This window comes from Ambystoma mexicanum, chromosome 8 (assembly GCF_040938575.1).
Source record: "Ambystoma mexicanum isolate Mex_15411 chromosome 8, UKY_AmexF1_1, whole genome shotgun sequence".
NCBI lineage: Eukaryota > Metazoa > Chordata > Amphibia > Caudata > Ambystomatidae > Ambystoma > Ambystoma mexicanum.
The window spans coordinates 796,786,508-796,807,787 of record NC_090929.1 but is presented as its reverse complement, the minus strand read 5'-3'; the positions used below and the strand labels follow the sequence as shown (position 1 = coordinate 796,807,787).

The following is a 21,280-nucleotide window of genomic DNA, read 5'->3' as shown; positions in this document are numbered from 1 at the left end:
AACTTAGGGCAGAATCTAAAAGGAGTCCTTTCCATAGCAAAAGGGAAGGATGACCAGACCGAAAGGGAAAGAAGTGGAAAGAAGGAAAGACATAATATGGCCACCCCGACCCCACTCTCCCTACTATATACTTCGGAAAGAGAGGGCCCGACCACGTGGAAATGCGGCCGCCGGATCTTAAGTGCCGAAACCACAGCCGTAGACGATTCCTCCATAGTCTTTGTCGAAGATATTCTTATTAGGCGGAGTGACTCAACGGGGCATAAACCGAAAATTCGGTAAAGATAAACAATGTCTCTAGTAAGAGCTCCGCTATAAGGCGACCAGTTATCTGGGCGGAAAAAAATAATCTGAGGGACCTCGGCGCGTGAGGGATTTTGGGTACTACACACGTCACGATAGGGATAGTGTTACAGACACGCCTATGCCGACGTCCCTTTCGGTTCCCGAAAGACAAGATGCAATACTCTGCGGTTACCACTGAATGTCGGACCATATGCACAGCATGTGATTCTAAGCAGATTAACAAGCATCAGAAACCATGTTCCCTCCTCGGCCACTACTGTGGATGGGCCACGCAGCCTTTATCTTCGCTCTCACCACCATAGATCCTCCCCGACAGCCCCAGGAACACCCTCCCACTCCCCTCGATGGAACAAGGTCAAAATAACCCTGGACCTAGCAGATTCCCTGCTTGCTGCCCTTCCCACCCTCCCACTACAGTCGGGTCACCTTTTCAGTCGTGTCAGCTCTCCATCAACCATTTAGACCAAAGGCTTTCTGAAACCCTTAGCCCCCTCACCCCCATGAGACCCTTCTCTACAAGGCAAGGCCCCCCTCCCCCAGATGGTTCACGCCAGTCCTCAAATATCTCAAAACCCCAAACCACATCCGGAATGCAATGGTGGACGGACCCTTCACCACAGAATAGAAGATCTTACAACTAGCATATTAAAGCCTACAGGGCAGAAATTTGCAAGCCTTTTATTGGAATATAGTCACCAGTGCCCCAAACACCTGTAGGGAACGCCACAAGATCTTTGAATTCAAGGCCCCTCTTTGCAAATCCTGCCCTTCCCATACCCAAGCACAGACTCCCTCTGACCACTTCCACAACAGACTGGAAAGAAAACTAACTCACTATTAGCACTAAAATAGCATCACTCCCACCATACTCTTTCACATCCACGTCTGGGCTCTCATACACGCCCTCCTGGGGCCCGCACTTAACTTGCTTCTCTCCGAGCATCCCCCAAACCCCCCCAACCCTGCATTTCTAAAGCTTCTTAAAGCTTCTAGCTAACAGCCGTCCCTCAGGATCCCCTGGAGATCACTGCCCCTTTCTGTTCTAAAAGAAATCCTATCCTCGAACTGTGCAGGCATCATCGCAAGATCGATCATTAATTGATACCTCACTTCAGGCACTTACCCGGCAGTTTAAGACATCATACAACAAAATCCCTGCTCCAAAAACCCATCATTGACCGCCCTCCTATCAGCCAACTACAGACCAATCTCAAACAACTGTCATAGCCAAACTGACCGAATAGCCAACATCGAGGTATGCCTTTTCACAGAAACCAACCTCCTCCTTGACGCTGAACAATCTGGCTTCAGACCCCTGCGAGATAGAGAATCATGCCTAGTCTCCATCTGGGAGGATTTCAGAAGAATCACAGACTTGGAAGGTGGTTCTGCACTAATCCTGCTCAACCTCTCTGCGGCCTTTGACACAAATGACCACTGCACCCCGACAGTCAAACTCCACTCCCTCTGCATCAGGGATGCAGCATTATCTCCCATTTCCTCTCCAACAGATCCCAAACAATATTCATGCCTCCCTGCTCCTTGACTTCCCGCCCTGTCACCAACCAAGTACCACAGGGTACCTTCTCCACCTGTCTTTCAACCTCTACCTGAGCCCCCTGCCCCCTATCATCTGCTCATACGGCCTGTCTTTCTACAATTATGCAGATGATGCCCAAATCATTTTCATGATCCAACAACAACCTTGCATCAGGACTACCAGAAATCGACCTCTGGATGACTGTTAACCACCACCTTCTTAACACAGCCAAAACTGAAATCATGATCTGCTGAAGTCTGCCCTCTTCCTCCATCCCACCCCTTGGCCGCCCTCTACTGGACCACACCACTACCTCCAATGCAGGAAAGCACTTTGGTTGCACCATGGTAGCAGGCCTGACACCATCACACCACATCAACTCTGTGTCAAAATCCTGCTATCTACTCCTACGCATACTCAGATGCATTTTCCCCTAACTGACCTTCCTTCAGAGTCACCGCAATCACAGCCATCGTTCTCTGTTGCCTAAACTATGTGGTCGTGCCTGTCTCCCATCTTAGAAAATTCCAATGGGTCCAAAACAGTGTAGCAAAGTTGGCCCCAGAGAACACATGGCCTGCCCTCTGTGTCCTTCACTGGCTGCCGATCGAACGGTCCACCTTCAAAGCTATGTGTATCACCCACTGTGCTCTGCACAACACAGGGCCAGAATATCAACACCACAAGCTCACACCCTACAGGACCAACAGAAACCTGACATGACTGTCCTGTTACCCTTGTGGGGGTTTGGGGAAGGAAGTGCAAGGGGGGTGGAATCCTTACTGTTTTGGTTGGGTTTAGTTTGAGACGGTTGATGTCTTCCAGGTGTATATGTCCATGAGACATTTGTTGAGGGTGTTTGGGTCTTGAATTGAGTTTATCTTGAAAATGTGTTTGGTTTCACCTGCATAGTTATAGGCGGTCAGTCGGTGGGTTTGAATGAGTTTCATTATGGGGGGGGGGGGGGCATGTATATGTCGAAGAAGATTGGGGAGAGTCTGGAACCTTGCGGTATGCCGCAGGAGACTTTTTTGGTGTTACAGGTAAATGTCCATAGGTAGGTACTTTCGGTTCATGAGGAAAGATTTGCGCCATTGCACAGAGTCTTTTAGGCTGAATACCTCCAGTCTCTGCATTACTGTTGTGTGTCAGATTGTGTGGAAGGCGGTTGATATGGCCAACTGGGAGCAGTTGTCTGCATGTATTTGTAGTACGTGCCATATGGATACAAGTGCTGATTCCGGTCCTCTCAGGGGTTTACGATATGATATATGATGTGGCATTTATAACGTGCCCGTCTAGGCTCGCGTCTGGTCTAGTATTCCTTTCTATGTGGTCTAGTAGGATTTTGTAGATGTGGTTCAATATGATATATGATATCATATTTGTATCGCGCTCGTACACAAGTGTTTCAGAGTGCGACAAAGGCAGGGGAGGGGAAACGGGAGAACAACGATCTTACTAGGCCCAGTGACATTGAGAACGTCCAAGTGCATGGGAAAGAGGAAAAAGTGCATGGAAAAGGGGAGAGTGGAAAGCGCAGAGCAGAGGATAACAGAATAATTAAGAAAAGAAATAAATAAATCATGGAGGCAATAACAAGTGGTAGTGAAGCGAGCAAGTGGCAAGTGCTGTGTTTACTGGGCAAGTCTGATAAGTGCAGAAAAAGGAGAAAATGTGGTTGGGGGACTGTATGGGTACAGATACAGTTTCCCGTCTAAGGGGTGGCCAGGAGGCAGTGCAGGTGGGTGGCAGGGTGAGCAGGTACCTGGGCACAGGGGAAGGCCAGGTGCACAGTGCCAGGGGAGAGCAGATCAACAGGAGAGAGGGGGAGTGAAGGCAGAAGCAAAGAGGAAGGTCTTGAGGTGCTTCGGGAACCGGAGATAGTTCTCAAGTTTTAGAGTGGCAGAGAGCTGTTCCACAGGGAGGCCCCAGCCGAAGACAGATCTACCCCCAGCTCGTTCCTTTGAAAAATGACTGACCCTGAGGAAATTAGAAGTAGAGGAGTGAAGACCTTGAGAGGGGAGGTATTTACAGAGGGATAGCTAAAGGTATTTTGGACCCAAGCCCCAGAAAGCCGTGTGGACAATGGAGAGGGTTTTGAATTTAATCCTTGCATTCACTGGGAGCCAATGGAGAGATTTCAGAGCTGGAGAGATACGATCCCAGGGCTTGAGGCCAAGGACAATTCTCACAGTCCTGTTCTGGATTAGCTGCAGAGGGCGGAGACTAGAGGCAGGTAGATTTAGAAAGAGGCTGCTGCAATAGTCCAACCTAGAGAGAACCAGAGCTTGGGAGACAGTGAGCTTCTGGGGGAAGGAGAGGAAAGGCAAAGTACTTCTGAAGAGGTGCAGTAGGAAGTTTGACTTTTTAAGAGTCATCAGAGATGTGGGCAGAGAAGGAAAGTGTGGAGTCAAAGATGACCCATCGCCATGCAGGTAGGGGTAGGAGGAGGGACAAGGGAAGCCGGCTAGAGAGTGAGGGAAAAGGATGGTGAATGTGTGCCGATGAAGAGGATCTCAGTCTTGCTGGCATTCAGACAAAGATCATTGGCAGTACACCAATCTAGAATGGCAGTAAGGCAATCAGAGATGAGCGAGGGAGAGGAGATGGCCGAGGGCAGTCTGAAAAGGAGTTTGGTGTCGTCAGCGTAGCACTGATAGTTTCGCCGGGTGGGGTAGATTTGATATAGGTCTGTAGATGGTGGGATCATCCGCACTTCCTCCTAAAAAACGAAACCGGGGCTTGATGTATGCTGATTTGATGGTTATAGGTACTATTCCTGCGTTTAGGGATTGGTTCAATAGTAGCCGGAAGAAAGATGCTTGAGTTGGCATGGATAACTGGTGGGTCCAGCCAGTTTTGTGCCTTATTTGTGTGGCGAAAACCTCTTCATCTATGGGTTCAAATAGGTTGTTGCATTTGGCGGTATACTGGTTATTAGTGGTTCCATATTTGTGTGGCTTGCATCGATGATCTGTTGAATTGTTTCTACTTGTGTTCTCAGGTTGTTGGTGATGTCACAGTGATTGTGATGGTATGACTCCTTTCCGGCAAGATGGTGGTTTGTTTATTTCTTTGATGATCTTGAATAGCTCTTTTTGTGGGTTTATAGCGGATTGGATTCTTGCGGCGTAGTAAGTTTTATTTGCTTTAATGACTGCTGGTTTATACAATCTGAGTGGTTGTGGGTATTTAATTTTGACTGATTGCAAACTGGGAAAGAATATGGAGAAACCATTACAGTGTGATTTTCTGAGTTTCCTCAGTTCTTCTGTGAACCAGCTTGCTGCCATTTTCTTTTAGCAGTGGCTTTGAAAGGTTTCGCTGGTGCTAACTGGCCTAGGGCCTCTGATCCCGGCAGTGAGATTTCTTTCCACTGAGTCAGGAGTAATTCTGTTTAGCTGGGAGATGCAAGGTTTGGTTGATCAGTTCCGTTAGGGATTCCAGGTCAAGACTCTTCCAGTTTCTTTTTTTAGTAGCATGCATTATTGTGTTTCCGGGCAATATGTGGGTTGGGAGTTTAACAGTGAATGGGATCAAGTGGTGATCAGTCCAGATGATCAGTCCAGGTGGGGTGGTGGTCGAGAGTCTGTTTCAGCAGAAAATTGCATCCAAGGTGTGTCCAGCCGTGTGGGAGAAACAGTTACATTTTTGTTTTAAGTGGAGAGTTTCCAGAAGGGCGTGGAGGGAGATTGCTGTGGTTTAGTTTTCTCTTTTGAACCAACTGTTGAAATCCCCCAGGACGATTATGTTATCATGATAAGTGGAAAGGTTCGGAGTGGAGTCAGTCAGCTTTGTTGCAAAATTGTTGTAGGCTGGCGGTCTGAAGATCAGAAGGAACAGTACACTTGCTCGGTCATTGATTTTGATGGGAATTTGGAGGGATTCACAGTTTATGTCAGTTGAGGAGAGTGATGTGGCATAGATATGGTCTTTGTGTGCATTGCAATTCCACCACCCCTTCTGTTTCCTCTGTTGGTGTGTATTAGCTTGAAGTTGTTAGATATGGCTTTGTGGGCAATCGTTTTGTAATTGTCCGATAGCCATGTCTCTGAAGAGTGCATCAGTGCTGCACTGGCTTAAGTGGTCATACATTTCTGTCTTGCGTTTAGTCCTAGATCTTACACTACACTGCAGCCTACTCAATGTGTGTGTGTGTTTATCCTTTTATCCTTGTTTGTTGTTGCCATCTTTTCTTGCATCTCGGTCGGGGTGGTTTGATGGGTTTCCTTTCCTGAGGTTCTCTCTTGGATGAGACTGTTGGCTGAGATATTCTGGTTGGGGTCTCTCTTTGTTGAGGAGCTCAATTAAGTTGGATGGGTTTCCTTTTTCTGGTTTGTGGAGAGTTGTTTGCACATGTGGGCTTTGTTTCATTCTTTGGTTATGTAAGGGGGTGTGGATGGTTAGAGAATAGAGTTTGGCTCAGATTCTTGTTGGGGGTCTTAACGAAAATGATTTTCGAGTTGCAGTATTCTGTATGTTAAGGTGTGAGGTTTGTTGTCAGTTTGGGATCCAGGGTTGCCTCGGTCCTTGCTTGCGGGTTGTTTATTTTCCGTTGAGGTAGGGTCGCAGGTAGAGCGGTAGCACAAGATATACTCTGTTTTTGTTCTTTTCTTGGTTCGTATCCTTAGTCTGTCTAGCAGCGTCTACAAGGGATTTTTGGGGTGCTGCGAATTCCGGTAGGTAGTTTCCGTTCCGCGTGGGTATGGTTTCCCTCCTGTTTTCCTTTCTTGTTGCTTTATCTTTCTTATAACGTGGCAGGTTTGTGATCTATGTCCATCGTTCTGGGGTAAGATTTGTAGTATATGTTACAAGACTAGGTCCCCTCCTGGGTGACTATTTGTTCAGAATTAGTTCAGTCAGTTTTTGTTATGGTTCCTGATCCCCTTGTGTGGATTAGTAACTTGGATTAGTTTTATTCTTCCGATGGTTCTGCTCTGCCCTTATGGGGTATTGTGTAGTTGTCTGCTTCACAGTGGTCAAGTAAGGCCTCTCTGCGATGGTTGGATTTTGTAGTTCTATCTGGTTCACAATGGCGAAAGCCTCCCTGTGGTGTTTGCATTTTCTTCTCTAGCTTTTTTTTTTTGTTAGGGCTCCTGATCCCCTGGAGTTGAGTGGTTTGGCTTTATTCTCCCGATAGTTTTGCTCTTCCCTTGGAGTCTTGCGTATTTATTTGCTACACTGTGGTGATGGCTTCTGTGGTTGTTGGATTTTTTTAGTTTCATCAGGATCACAGGCATGAAAGCCAATACTAGGAGGCTTCAGGGTGTACACAGCATTATGTCTGAAATGAGCTGTGGGAGGGCATATAGTCTGGTGTAACCCTGCACCACTAAAGTCAGATTAAACCAGGCCCGAGTTTTCGGTTGTAGTGAGCAAGGAGTGTACTGTGGAAGGAACACAATATTATCTAGATTTAGAAAGGAACCTTACCGCTGTGACAAAGTACCTTACCTGTGTGTCGCTGCAGAAGGCCAGAGTTACATTTTGCAGAGATTGGATGCGCAGCAGGCTCCCAAACAGTGGAGAACCCCAGATGTTGTCTGTATTCAGCAAAATGTCTTAGAGCATCAAGATTACAACCAATAAACACAGTGTCTAGCTTCAGATAACAGTAAGAATTTAAACAGTGGGGATCGCTTTCTCTAGGTTCAGAGGGCAGCAATATGTAGCACAATGCAATCACGGTCGAACTTCAGGGCACAGCAAGATTGGAGTCAGATATCAAGAGATTGGGCACCTGGGTTCTACACAGTCTGACTTTGGCGTGCAACAAGATTTAAAGCAGTGGCAGTCAATGTCCGGGTTGAGAGCACAGCAGTATTTAAAGCATTGGCAACATACTGTCTAGTTTTAGGGTTCAGCAAGTTTTAAAGTAGGCATCAAGCGGAGAAAGCAGGCATGCAGCAAGATTTAGAGCCGTGGTAACTTCACAAGGAACTTGGATTGAACAAAACGGCTAACTTCAGAGCAGAGTAACTCTTAAAAGGTAGTGACAACATGCACAAGGACACAATGTCAAACGTCTGATTGCAACATATTTTGAGCTGTGACAAACTTTGCAAGGACAGGTGACCAGGATTTGGCGAATGGCCAACTTCTGAGTGCAACCAGATTTAATCACATTTGCAGTTTATTAGCGGGCACCTGGATTTTGCCCAATGTTCAACTTCAGAGTGCAGGGTGAAGCTAGATTGAATGCAGTGGCTATACTTCAGATTCAATACAGTGACTGCACCTGAAGTTTTAACCAAGTTCGGTACAGTGGCTACACTAAAAATTAAGCTAAATTAGATAGTGGCAACACCCCACATTCAGCCAAATTCAATACAGTGGCTAACCTGGCAGTGCAGTGAGATTTTAAAGGAGAGGTAACACAATGGGGAGCTTAAGGGGTTTAAACAGTGGTAAACCTCAGAGGCTACCACTTTACTAGATTGTTGCTGTAGAGCTGCTTAATAGGGCACCCAGGCGCAAACAGGCAAGGGAGCTGCCCTAGGGAGCTGCCCTTTGCCTTTGGCCCTTCGTCGGCTGCCCTGGAAGAATGTGGATGCTGCTAGGGCGCACTACAATTCTCAGGATGTAGGGAAAAATGAAGACTTTCATACACTAGGAAAGGACCTTTGAGCGCATGGACATTTTCTACTATGTCTGTCACATAGCCAAGTGCAAAAGGAGCTGTGGCATTGAGGCGCATGTATAGCAAGAGGAAGGTTTAAAATCAGCTTCAAATCTGTGCAGTGCATGCGCTGCAAAACACTGTAGAAAGAAATCCATGTTTGCGCGCTGAACCAACCTGTCGCAAGGTGAGAGCAGGAGACTGTAGACAGTCAATTGACAAAAGAGTACAGATCGCATCAATCACTTGAGCTTCTTCTCAGTACATGCCGTGAGTTATGTTGTTGCCGAGCTGTGAAATCAGGGAGGCCGGCAGGGTTGGGACCAGAACTTTTGTTTTCCCTGGAGAGTTGGGGCGAGTGGGTGGAGGAGGCGAGACCCCTCACCTTGTTTACCCCCACACTGTTGATCCTTGTGCCGTTAAAGGTGGGTGGAGGGCATGAAAACGACTCACTTTGTTGACCTTGCTCTTTGCCTGTAGAGCCCTTGCGGTGGGTGGGTCTGGGACCCCTCTTTGTTGAACTGGCATTGAAGGCTTACATTTGCTGTGAGGATGCTTGCAAGTAAGGAAGGTGGTCTCTATAAGCAGTCTTTTCACACAGCGCCTTGTATGTTGCAGATTGTTGAAAGTCGTTAGGGAGATTCTCAGAAATGTGCTAATTCCCTCCATTTTAGAGACCCCCAGCAACTTTTCTGGATTTTGAGGACTTGATTTTTTTACCTTGAGAGCGCGAGATCCTTCCCCCCCCCCCCCCCACTCTCATATTTTAAATGCGATTTCTGAACTTTGTGTTTCTTTTGGTTATGGAGCCTGACAAACTCCATAGGCATCATCTTTTGCATTGTGTATCACAGCACCTTCAGTGCAGTGGCACAGCAAAGTCTTTCAGATTTCCCCAAGGTTTAAATACCTTCTCTGAGATAAACTACTGTTTCCTAGAGCAGTAAAGTGAAATTGACTTTACTTACATTTGTAACTTTCTAGATCCATCACACACTATCTTACAATAGGGTGCTGGGGGGGTTACCTAGTATCCCCTTTGTCTAGCTTCTCGTGTAACATTTTTTTGTTACCCTTTCCTCACTGAATGGCTGGTGGCTGTGGTTTAATTTTAACTACCGTGGTGTTCATACAGCTGTGTTCACAGCTGCAGTAAAACACCCAAGGGTGCCATTTTTGTCAAAATGTCCCCATTCTTTTTTCGCCATTTCTTGGTGGAAAGGTCCTTCTTGAGATTTACTCTGCGTGCCAATGCAGGTTTGGTCCCATTGTCCGCTTTGCCTTTGGCAGGATTCACAAGTGAAGCCCGCCTTTGGCTCCAGGGTGTCTCGGGTGGCCAGGAAGTGAGGGAGGTGCCCAAAAATCCCTGTGCTCAGTCTCCTAGGAGATCCAAATGCACTCTGTGATGATTGGCCGGCTGACTGTCCGGCGCAGACAGCCACCCTGCTGGGTGAATGACAGCTAGGCTGGAATGAAAGGGAGAACTGAATAAAAGGCAAGGCTTTTGGCTTGGAAGGCAGAGTCAACCACTGGACGAAGGAACCGAGTAAGAGGACGCCTGCTGCAAATCCTGGACCGTTGATTTGCCCGGTGAAGCCCTGCTGCTGTGCTGAAACTCCAAATTTGTATCGACAGCCACTGCAAGGACGACTTCTCCCTTGAGTTGGTAGGACTAATCAACTTCAAGTAAGCCACGTGGACATTCTCTCAGAGCTGGTTGCCTTTCCACAGAGTTGCTGCTGGAAATCGAATAGCCAGGGAGAGGAAGACCAGATTGCGTGCGTTGCTTTTAAGTTGGCTAAGAGCTCCAGGAAGATCCTCCGGACTCCCAGGAAGCAGGACTGACCGAGCCTGAGCCTCCTCAACAGAGTGCGGGAGCCCAGAAGCAAGGAAAGTCCATCTCGACAGCCAGAAACAGCGGTGTTGCTAGTTGCGGTAGTCGCGAGGAGCTGAAACACCGAAGTGCCACTTGTTGGAAAGATTGCCGATTGCGAGCAGTGCCCATCCCATTGCAGGAGTCCCCCGACGTCCTCCCTCTCGTCCCCACGACTGAGGCCAAGGACCAGTAAGATATGCAGAGCTGCACCGGAACAGAAGTCATCTGCTGCACTTTATCTTCAATACAAAAAGGTACTGTAAAGTCTTCGAGAACTTACCTCTCATTGTAGAGTTGCTTGCATCTTCTACTACTCAAGTCTAAACAGCGTGTGGCCCTACGTTTCTTCATTCTTTACTTCAAAGACTTCTAAAACATTGTGCAAAGACTTTTCTACTTACCTACCAGAAGTGCTTCAGCCCATAGAAGACTTTTACCCATTGACTTTGGCTTAGCCGTTATACTGATTGACTCTGCTTAGGGGATCCAAAAGTATTTGCCTGCTTAAGAATATTTGTGGTCTCTTGTTTGTTCTAATAACCTTTCCCTTTAACCCATTTCTAAAAGTCATCTAAATGCAACAGTAAGATATGAATGTCCCCAGAACCCTAGCTACTGAAATCACCTAAGGGTGTAGGTTGCGACTGTGGGCCATCCCAAAAGGGTCTTTACTGATTTAGAAACTAAGTGTGTTTTGAAGTGTATTTGAGTGTTACTAGTATATTGCTCCCTTCTGAAGAAGGCTTACTCTAACTGATTGATAAATTAATAATTGTTTATTCAAGAAACTTTGTAAGTGTTTATATGAATACTTGTCACTGTGAATCTCTGTGCAACCCCTACAGCTCACATTGACCCCTCTTGAGATGAGACTGGCTGCTCAGCCACACTACCAACCTGTGTAGTACAGACTTCTTATTATTCTTATACCAAAGGTTGGGTTCCTATTGCCAGGTGGTCATGGTTATTGTAGTGCACGCTAAGGGTACTGCATACAATCTTGCCTAAAAAAAGGTAGATGCAGTGTGGGACTTCCCCCATCTCACCACCAGTGTAATATAAAAAGGCTCTGGTGTCCAAGGATGACCAGGAGATGGTAGTTGAAGGCAAGTGTCTTATTGGTAAAACGAGGATCTTCAGGTGGCATATACAAGTAGGTAGGTTGGGAACAGAGATACCAAGCAACCACACTGTAGGAAAAGACAGCTCATTCTCTAGACTGACAAATATGGAATCACAAGACTGAACACTCCGGGAATATTCCAATAGGGCAGAGAAAGCAGGCACCCAAGGTTCCATTCACACAGAGAAGACACAGGATACTAGAGACTGGTGTTAGTCTTTAGTTAAATTATACTGGCGTCAACATTTATTCAGAGGAACTTTCGCAAAGCCAAGAATGATCAAATTCAAAAATCAAAGCCTATTTAGGCATCTGTCAGTAAATGAATAAAGATGATTGATCATGAAAGTTTGTCAGACTGGAGCTGCTCACTTGTTTCTTCATCCCCAAAAGAACACCCAAGCTAGATTTTGCTGAGAAATTGCAGTTCTGTCTCTAATTGGTGCTTTCAATGAACTGTACTTGGAACAAGCTCCAACCCTTTACTAAGAAGTGATGCATCTCCTGGAGAGGTTTTAGATGCAAGATTAAAAATGTGTACATCCATCATTGACAAATCGATTCCCCATTTGCCAGTCTGCAGGTGCAAACACTTAGGTTTAGGATATTTCGGATTTTGCTGTATACGGCCATTGCATGAATTCAGGTATTTATTGTACCTTGCACAATCATAATTGTAATTCAATGAGGTATTAAATCATGCACATGACATGCAAGTCTTGGCATATTCAAGTTTAAAAAAATGATTTTTGAAGAGACCCAAGTAAATATTATTGCACGTTAAAAACAAATTGGTTATGTAATTTATCTGATCCACAACAATATTAGCATACCGACTAAACTTAGACATGACTGGATGCCATGTTCAGAACACAAGGACACACGTCAGGTTGGAGTTTTGCAGGGGTGAGCTTTTTCAGTGCAAAGTGCAAGCTAAATCAAAGCAGGCATAGAGTGCTATTGTCTCAATTTTACACATTATCACCCCATTTAGTACACTTTGGGAAAACCAATATAGCGGGGTAACTACCAGTTATACTGCAGAGGTTTCTTAAACTCGCACCTAAATTCTGATGTGAGCGCACTGTGGTTCTGCTCTGCATGCCAATGTCTGCATAGCTGGAAGAGTGCATTATGTCCCTCCTAAATGCACAGCTCCGACACTTGTTTTACAGGCCAAATTTGGTCAATTATCAGAGGCTGGCTATATTTTTCCGACATCCTGCCTGTTCATGCTTGGCTTCCTCATCCCCGTAGCAACTTCTCCCAAAGCTCAGAATTGTGTTTGTGCCTTGTAAAATGTGATTACTAGCCTGCATCATTTCCATGGTATACATAACTACCCGCTCCATCTTGGTAAGGGCAATTCATCTATTCTCCAGGCCTCTGGGGAAGACGGGTCTTTGTTCTTCTCCATGCCACTGCAATGGACCTGCTCTCAGGCTGGAAGGGTATGTCATGACATTGCAACTGCCACTGCATTTTGACAGAGCCCAGTAACATAAGGCCATGTGGGTCAATATGCACAAATATTGGCCAGGGTCCTCCAGGATGAAAGAAGGTGCTGCTCACGCATTGTGTGGTTCTTCCCGTGTTAACATTTTAATGTGTAAACTAATAACCAAGCATACAGTCATTCAGCTCCTCAACATTTCACATGCACACAGCACACCATTTCTTTCTTGCCAAGAGTCTATCACACTAGTCAGTAGTGAGTTTACATTTGAGGCCTGAGTCTATATGCTAGTGACAACATATGTGTGCTGCCAGATGGAGGCAGATTCTTGAGCACTGCTAAAGGATGCTCCAAATACAAATTTCATGACTATAAAGAATGATTTATTTAAGGCATGTGTTCCTCCCAACCATGCAACATGAAGGTGAAACTAGATGGCTCATGCACCTGAAGGCTAAGCTGAAACTCTGCCAGAAACATTGAGGTGAGAGACATTTCTACATGGAACCTACTGGAAAACAAAGGAGCCTTGATGTCCTGCAGAAGGTCATCACCCCTCTTGGTTACTTTCCAGTAGGTCTTGAAAATGGTTCCACAAAGACATGCATCTCATGCAACTGGTTGTAGCCCTAAGCGTCACCTTCACCAAACTTACATAGTAGCCCTAGCTACTACAAAACTGTATCCTTTAACAGAGCCATCAGCATGATGCACTTGGACATGTATTAGGTGGAAGCAAGCGCCTGTCAGAACATAATGCATAGTAAGGCAGCACATCGGTGGAGCAACACCAATGTACCAAGTCGAGTAAGCAGAAGGTGGTTTAGGTGCCACATTCCAGCTCCGCGCCCCATGTCAAGACCAAGCAACATTTTACACCTGGATATTTCAAACACGCCTGAACCTATAATGGTGCTTTCATCTCGACACATCGAGAGTTGTATTAATGGGAAGTGAGTTGACACCAAGGGCCCTCTAATATGTACCTGCAAGTGCTCTGACAAAGCTCAAAATGGTTCATTAATCAGACCTCAGAAGAACTGTAGTGCAAGTATATTGAAGTGTAAACATACTTGAAACCTACCAATTCGTGGTCTTGGAGTCCAATCACTTGAGCTTGCATGTGAAGCATGGTCATCTTCATCACTATCATCGGTCAAATGGGTGTTCCCTGCACACATGGGGTGGAGGAAGGGAAGATTTTAGAATTTGTCAACACATTCAAGTCTGATGAATAGTTTAAATATATCCAGATACAATCCCAATGTGTCCACATTCAACTGCACATTCTTACTAAGGCTGTGGTCACAATACTAAACAGCTTGGCTCTGTCAGAGTTCTGAATCACGCACATGGTCTAGCCAGCTACACTAATGGTGGGACTTTGTAAATATTTCTGTATGATGCTGTAAATAGTGTTGCTAGTATCTGTTCAATGTAACAGAGTAGCGCAATTCTAATCACATGTATGCCTGTGTTGCATACATGAAGTAACAACACCTTTAAGTTGCATGATTGGGCAGAACACATGCATTTAAGGAAGGGAGCTGCTTTAAAAATATTATTTTCGGTTGGGCCGGCTTGCTCCAGTATGGCAATGGCATCTATGGGTAGGTTTAACGGGTGTTAAAATCGGCCATGCCGTTTTTTCTAGCACTGGCTGGGCAGAGAGATGGGCCAGTCCTAGGTTGAGGGGAGGCCAGTTGCCTCTATGGCATTGTGGTGGGAGCAGTGACAAATCTAGGGTGTTCATCCCTTCTCCTGGGAGTAGGGGAGGGGGCTGTGAGACTAGGGAGGTGAACCTGCTCATCAAGACCTTCCCTAGGGGTCTGGGCAAATGGGACCTCCCTAGGAGTGACTCCCCTCTAGGGGACAATGACTCCCATTCCCACAAGGATTTCCCTACACAAGTACAACTGTCTGCATATATGGGATTACCTTTAAATCCCAATAACCTGGTTTCCCTTCTATTGGCTTCAGGTAATACTGGACAGTACGACATCTGGAGAAAAATGTACTGTTGCTTGTAACGCAAAACAGCCTGTAAAAGGAACGGGCTAATCATGGAGGTGGAGCGAGAGAAGCATACGCAACGGAAGCCCTCCAACGTAAAGCAAACACTGGTGAGGCGGAGGAGGACTGTGCCGCAGAGCTTGGGGCAAACTGAGCGAAGGAGAACACTGAAGCAAGACACTGGAGGCCCGGCATAACGCGTAGCCGAGCAACTGCTGTGCGGATGGTGTCCAGGAGACCAAAAGGTGGTGTGACGAGAGGATCGTGGTGGGTTTGGGACGCAGAGACCCATCCCTTTTGGAGGAACGAATCCTCACGTTGGCAAAAGCAAACTACCACTGAGTTAACTGAGCAAGCATGAAGAACCTGGTTGGGCGAAAGGGGAGAAACCAGACAAAAAAGCAGACAAAGAACATTACGTCCCATAGCCAAGCCCACTGAATCAACCAATGCTGACTGAAGGTACCTGGGTGATTCTAATAAGGGGGAGGCCACCGAAATTGCATGAACTTTACAGAAGATATATCAATATTGAGGCTAAAAGCCTAAGAGAATTGGAAGCCCTGTTTTGGAAGAAATGAAGAGTGTTACATAGCTTAAATTATGAGGATTACTGGCATTCTTTGATGAGACTGTGATAAAGATACTGAGTTAAACCCCAACAGCTGTCATAAAAGTCAAAGACATTTGAAATTAAAACCAGAGGAAAGGCCCCATGAGGTGGGTTATCAAACAGAGGAAAAGGGTAGAAGATATCCCAACAGAGATTAAGGTAAAATCCAGAAGTAAAAAAGGATTTACATAACTAAGAAAAAATGGAAAGAGCTACCATCACAAAAAGTGCATGAGAGAAACTAAAGTCTCAAGAGGTGCCGTAGACCAGAAGTTTAAGCCTCTGCAAGAGCTGCAAAAACTCAGCGAGGGTTATCGCACCTGGATGCATAAGTAGTGTAAAGTCTGTATTTCTTAAGAGAACGGTTGGAAGCCCTGAAACAAAGTAGAGAGCTGGCTAAAGGCAAGCTGCCTCATTTAGTTTTTTTTTTTTTAATTGTATGTGTGATTTTGGTTGTATTTACCCAATAGAAAAGAAAACAAAATACATTTTCATACAAAAACAAAAAGGTACAATTTAAAAAGGATGAAAACAAATACAGTATAAAATTAAAATAGCACACTGTCAATTTGGCATAGTGTTTAAGAAATTAGAAAAAAGTATCAAAATCTCAACTTAATCAACGCTGCCACCTTAAGTAGCTTGATAACACCAGAGGTCACAGATGTTTCATCGCCACTCGAGATCCTTTCAATAAAAAGTGCAGGGTCAATTAATGCATAGTAATGAACTAATCTGCCCAACCAGATGGATCTCTCAACTGCTCTCCTGAACATCCGTGAAGACCTGCTCTCCAACCTGGATTCCAAAACCCTCCGTGTCCTCATCTTACTGGATCTCTCCTCTGCCTTTGACACTGTCAGCCATGCCATCCTGCTCAACCGTCTCCGTGATAACCTGGGGATCAACGGTCAGGCCTTGGCGTGGCTGACCGCTTACCTTTCTGACCGACCCTCCCAGGTTCAACTTGGGTCCTTCCTCTTCTCTACTTCCTTCTCTACCTGCAGTGTTCCCCAGGGGTCTAACCTCTCTCCCTGGCGGTTCAACCAATACCTGGCACTTCTTGCCCACCATATTGCCGCGCTCTGCCCCAACTTCCAATGCTATGCGGATGACACTCGGCTCATTTTCAGGCAACCCTCAGCCCCCTCTTCTCCCTCTCTCATCTCCGACTGTATGCTATCCAGGAGTGGTGTGCTGCCAATGATCCCTGCCTTAATGCCAGTAAGACAGATTCTATTCATCGGCACACCCGCTCCCTCCTTTGTCACTCTCTGGCCGGACTCTCTTGGCCCTCTTCCTGCTCCCACCTGTGAGGCTAAAAACCTCGGGGTCATCTTCGACTCCACACTCCTCTCCTAACATGTGACGTCTCTAAGACGTCACACTACCAGCTGCACCTCCTCAGAGGTATTCTCCCCCCCCCCCCCCCTCGAAGCTCACTGACTCCAGAGTTCTGGTTCTCTCTAGGCTGGACTATTGCAACAGCTTCTTTCTAAATCTGCCTGCTTCTACTCTCCGCCCTCTGCAACTCATCCAGAACAGGACTGCGAGACTTGTCCTTGGCCTCAAGCCCAGGGAGCGTGTCTATCCAGGACTGAAATCTCTGCACTGGCTCCCAGTGGCTGCAGGGATCAAGTTCAAAACCCTCGGCATTGTCCACAAGGCCTTCTGGGGCTTGGGGCCTCATTACCGCCAACTCTCTTCCTAAATATCTTCCTTCTCGAGCTCTTCGCTCATCCGACTCCAACACTCTCAGGGTCGGGCGCTTCTCCAAGCAACGAGCTGGTGGTAGATCTCTTTCTTCGTCTGGGGCCGCCCTCTAACAGCCTCCCTGAAACTTTAGGAGAATCATCTCCGGTTCCGGAAGCACCTCAAAACCTTTCTCTTTGCTTCTGCTTTTTCTCCTCCTCTCCCCTGCTGAACTCCTAGCTGAAACTGAAACTGCACTTGTTACCTGGCCACCCTCTGATCTCGAGCCCAGGTCCCCACGCCGCCATTCACACACACACCTGCACTGCTTTCCTGGCAACCCCTGCACTTGGGACTGTTTCCTGTATCCTTACAGTCCCACTACCAGCATTTGATACCTGATGTCTGCACTTACCCTTGCACTTGCCACCTGCTGGCCGTACTTTTTACTTACTGTAATTTATTATATTATCCCATGTACTGCACTGTCCCCGCCCCATTCCCCCCAACGCACTTTCCCCCATGCACTTGCACTTGCACGATCTGAATGACAGCTGGTCTAGTAGGATCATTGTCCGTCTCCCCTCTGTTCCCCCTCCCTTGCCGCGCCTTGAAACACTTGTGTATAGGCGCGTTATAAATGTCATATATCATCAGGGCAGGCCAGTCTAGGAGAATATGTTCTCTGTTCCGAGTCACTAACCTCTTCACACAAGGGACATCTCTTAGGTTATCTTCATTTGAGGATCTTAGATTACAGATTTCCCTCTGTTGGGAGAAGATTGAGCCTATAAACAAGAAACTGGTCAACACAAACCCAATGTCCTTAGCTATCTAGGGATTACTCAGAGTTTTATCCAGAGAATACAGACTATTTTATAAAGTCTGTATCCCCTCATTTTTCCCAATGTGTTGATCCAGTCCCGCCTGATCAAGATTTCTATCTGGTCGTGCTGTTCACCTAGATCTTGAGTAGATAAATCTGCTACAGCAAGTATCCCATCAGCGCTTTTCTTCAAGTTAATGATGGCAGACAATGTTGCTCAACATTACTTCAGCTAGATCCTCGTAAAGAGAATCTTTTAGTGGAACCATCTACTTTCTTTAGAGTAAAAGTATTCTAAGGTCTACCAGACAACTCCGTCGGCCCTAGCTCAGACATGAGCACGGCTATCAGTACACATTCTGGCAATCCTAGAGCCCTCTTCCAGGCACGCGATTCCACCCTATACTACGCCAGATTTCTAGAAGCATGGCTAATCTCTATACCATACAAAACAAGGAACTACCTTCATCCTATAATAAGCTATCATAAGAGAGAGTAAACCTGCAGTACCATGCTCTGTTCTTTTTCATCTCGATACCTCCCTATAAAGCTTTAGTCATCAGTCACGACATTAAAGTACCAGCATTGTTCTTCATGTGGAGTTGGAAACCATGATACGCAAGAGAGTTTGATGGCTTGTTGACCCTCCATGTATAACCCATTTTTAATCTATTGCTTGTGAATCCGATAACATTTGATTTCTTGCCATTAATAGTTAGTTCATTTAGCACTGCATATTCAGAGATGGCATTCAGCGCTTTCTGTAGACTGAGATCTCTAACAGATCATCTGCATATGTTAAATATGATACCGAACAGACTTTCCCCAGCACATCTCACTGTCAAACCTGAACCGCCAGACCTTGTAATCTCCACAATGTGTATTGCTACGAGCCTTAGTGACCTTCCATTCGATCTGCTTGCCACCTATTGTAACTGCCGCATTGGTGCCAAATCGAACCATCCACATAGCACCTACAAGCCTGATTCACAATGGAGAACCAAACACCACCACAAATTGTATTATGGACTGGTAACGGCACCCCTGGTACATTTTCAGGGCCCTAGAGACTGGCAAGTTCACTTCAATCCTTTTTGTTCTCCAGAACATATCGTACATTGTGGTTTTAAGTGCCTTTCACCACAGTGTCATGATCCAAATGTACTGCATTTAGCATATTCTGGGTTCTTTCCACAGGGGTGTTTTTTTTACTTTTTTAGTGTCTAATTTGTTATTTTTTGCATATAGTGTGTTTAAAGCATATTTTTTTTATAAAACCTTGAACATCCCTTTTTTCAGATCGTTGTACTTTGCTGGTTGTGTTGCTACAGTTTAACATTCCTCAATAGTATAGCCTTCCCTCTGCCTACGTTACCACAAAAGAGGTATCCCTCTACTATGTCCTTTGTACCTCTAGGATTGGGGTCTCATTTTGTTGGAGGGCTGAGACGACTTCTTCCCACTGTAAGTAATACTCAAACACGGCAACACGTTTCAGTATGAAATAGGACCTTTATTGTCAAAGTAATAGGGGTTGGGGAAATCCTACTTGTCCCCATGTCTGAGGGGGTTTCCATGCCTCAGCAAAACGAATGAAAGTCTGTCAGGATGTTAAACCAAAAAGCGTCCTGTGTCCAAAAACCCTAAACTGACAGTTACACAATAAACTTAAAAAAATGTGTACAACGGGATTCCTGTAAGCTAGGCACTTGCAGCTTTATTTCAGAGTTTCAAATCAAGTACAAAGGTGCCGAAAAAACTAAAATTAAAGTTCCAGAGGTGAAGGGATCCTCCCTTCCCCTAGGTTTCTTCTGGCCTTTCACAGTCTGTCCAGTACTTCTGGAAAAAAGGTCAAATAGTGTTCAACTGTTTCAAAGGGCTCTCCCCTCGTTTATTCTTTATTCAATATTTAGTTTCAAGCAGGACAACTTCTACTACGAGTTTCTCCACTTGGTAAGCTTCCACAGTTTCAAGGAAAACAACTCTCCCTTTGTTCCTTCTGTTTTTCACCATCCAATATATTAATACAGTGCAAGGTTATACCAGGTGGAATAAGCCTCCCCTTGAGTCTTTTAAACACACAGTTCTCTTGAATAATTAGTTTCTCACTGCGTTTCTCAATTGACCTTAAAGTGGTATCTTCCCTTTTCCCTTAACTGTTCCTCTTTTTACCTGTGGTGTATTCTCCTTCCAGGGTATTGCGCCTTCATCACTGATCCTTAAAAGGGGGTATGGGTTTTCCTTTTTGTATTCGTTCTCAATGTTCCACAGTTTCAGGTTTACTTTTCTTCTTACTCAGAGTTCACTCTCCTGCCAGGATAATCACAATTCTGTTACTTGGGTGCAGGTCCCAGACTCACACAGTGCCTGGTTTACTCTCCTACCAGGGCTTTGTATCCTTTCACGAGTGCGAGTCAAGACTCACTGTTTGCCCGATTCACTATCTGGTCAGGGCTTTTCAGTTCTATACCCTTTCTTTCATCCAAGGAAAAATGTTTCTCCAGTATTGGGTCACCAATCCTCTCTCAGTGGAGCTCTTATTGGCATCAACTACTATTTTCAAATATTGGGACACTGACCCTTTAGCACTGGTCGTATTTGTTTCAATGTCCGTTTCCAAGCATTCAGTTAGCAACCCTGTCTTAAACTGTTCATATTGGTATCAGTTCATCCAATTACTTTAATTGGGCTTTCTCGCGCTGTTAATGATGCGCAACACTCGCTCAAGCACTCCGGTAACCCACTCGCTCTCTCTGGGCTTACCAGGCAGCTCTGGCGTTCCTGGTGTCCTTCAGTCTTCTCCTTTGGTTTGCCGACTGTGGGTGCGTCCCGTTCGCTGTTTGGCTCCCACTTTATCTTCCTTTGTTTCGGATGGCTCCAGCTGCCTATAGCAATAAAGCAGTCAGCTACTCTAGGCCCGGCCACTCTGCACGCTGTTCTCGTCAGCCTCTGTGTTGCCTTCCAGTGTGCTTGCCTCCGGCGTTCCAACCAGCGTCAACACAAGCAGCGTTCCGCTGCAATCTCTGCCTCTCCCTCGTATTCTGTTCAGCTGTGTGCGTTTTAAACTTCCCAGCATTAGTTAACTCTTTCCAAAGACCAGAACGCAGTGTTAGCTTACTGCTTCTGGTAATCCTCATCATTCCATCCCTCTTCCTCATCTCAGCACTAAAAAAAAATGTTTTAAAAAAAGAAGTGCTTGAGGGGAGGTAAACA

At 45.8% G+C, this 21,280-nt stretch overlaps 1 protein-coding gene across 4 annotated transcripts in view; it reads right to left on the bottom strand.

Annotated features, from left to right (window-relative positions):
• SIRT1 (sirtuin 1) overlaps positions 1-21,280 on the bottom strand; it is a 2,084,986-nt gene that overhangs the window by 1,765,262 nt on the left and 298,444 nt on the right. For 3 of the 4 annotated variants that reach the window (XM_069610636.1, XM_069610637.1, XM_069610639.1), the window contains one exon: positions 14,008-14,094. The exons of the other annotated variant lie outside the window; for it this stretch is intronic. In XM_069610636.1, coding sequence (XP_069466737.1) covers positions 14,008-14,094 — 87 coding nt within the window. The remainder of the gene's footprint in view (positions 1-14,007; positions 14,095-21,280) is intronic. 4 annotated transcript variants of the gene reach the window in all.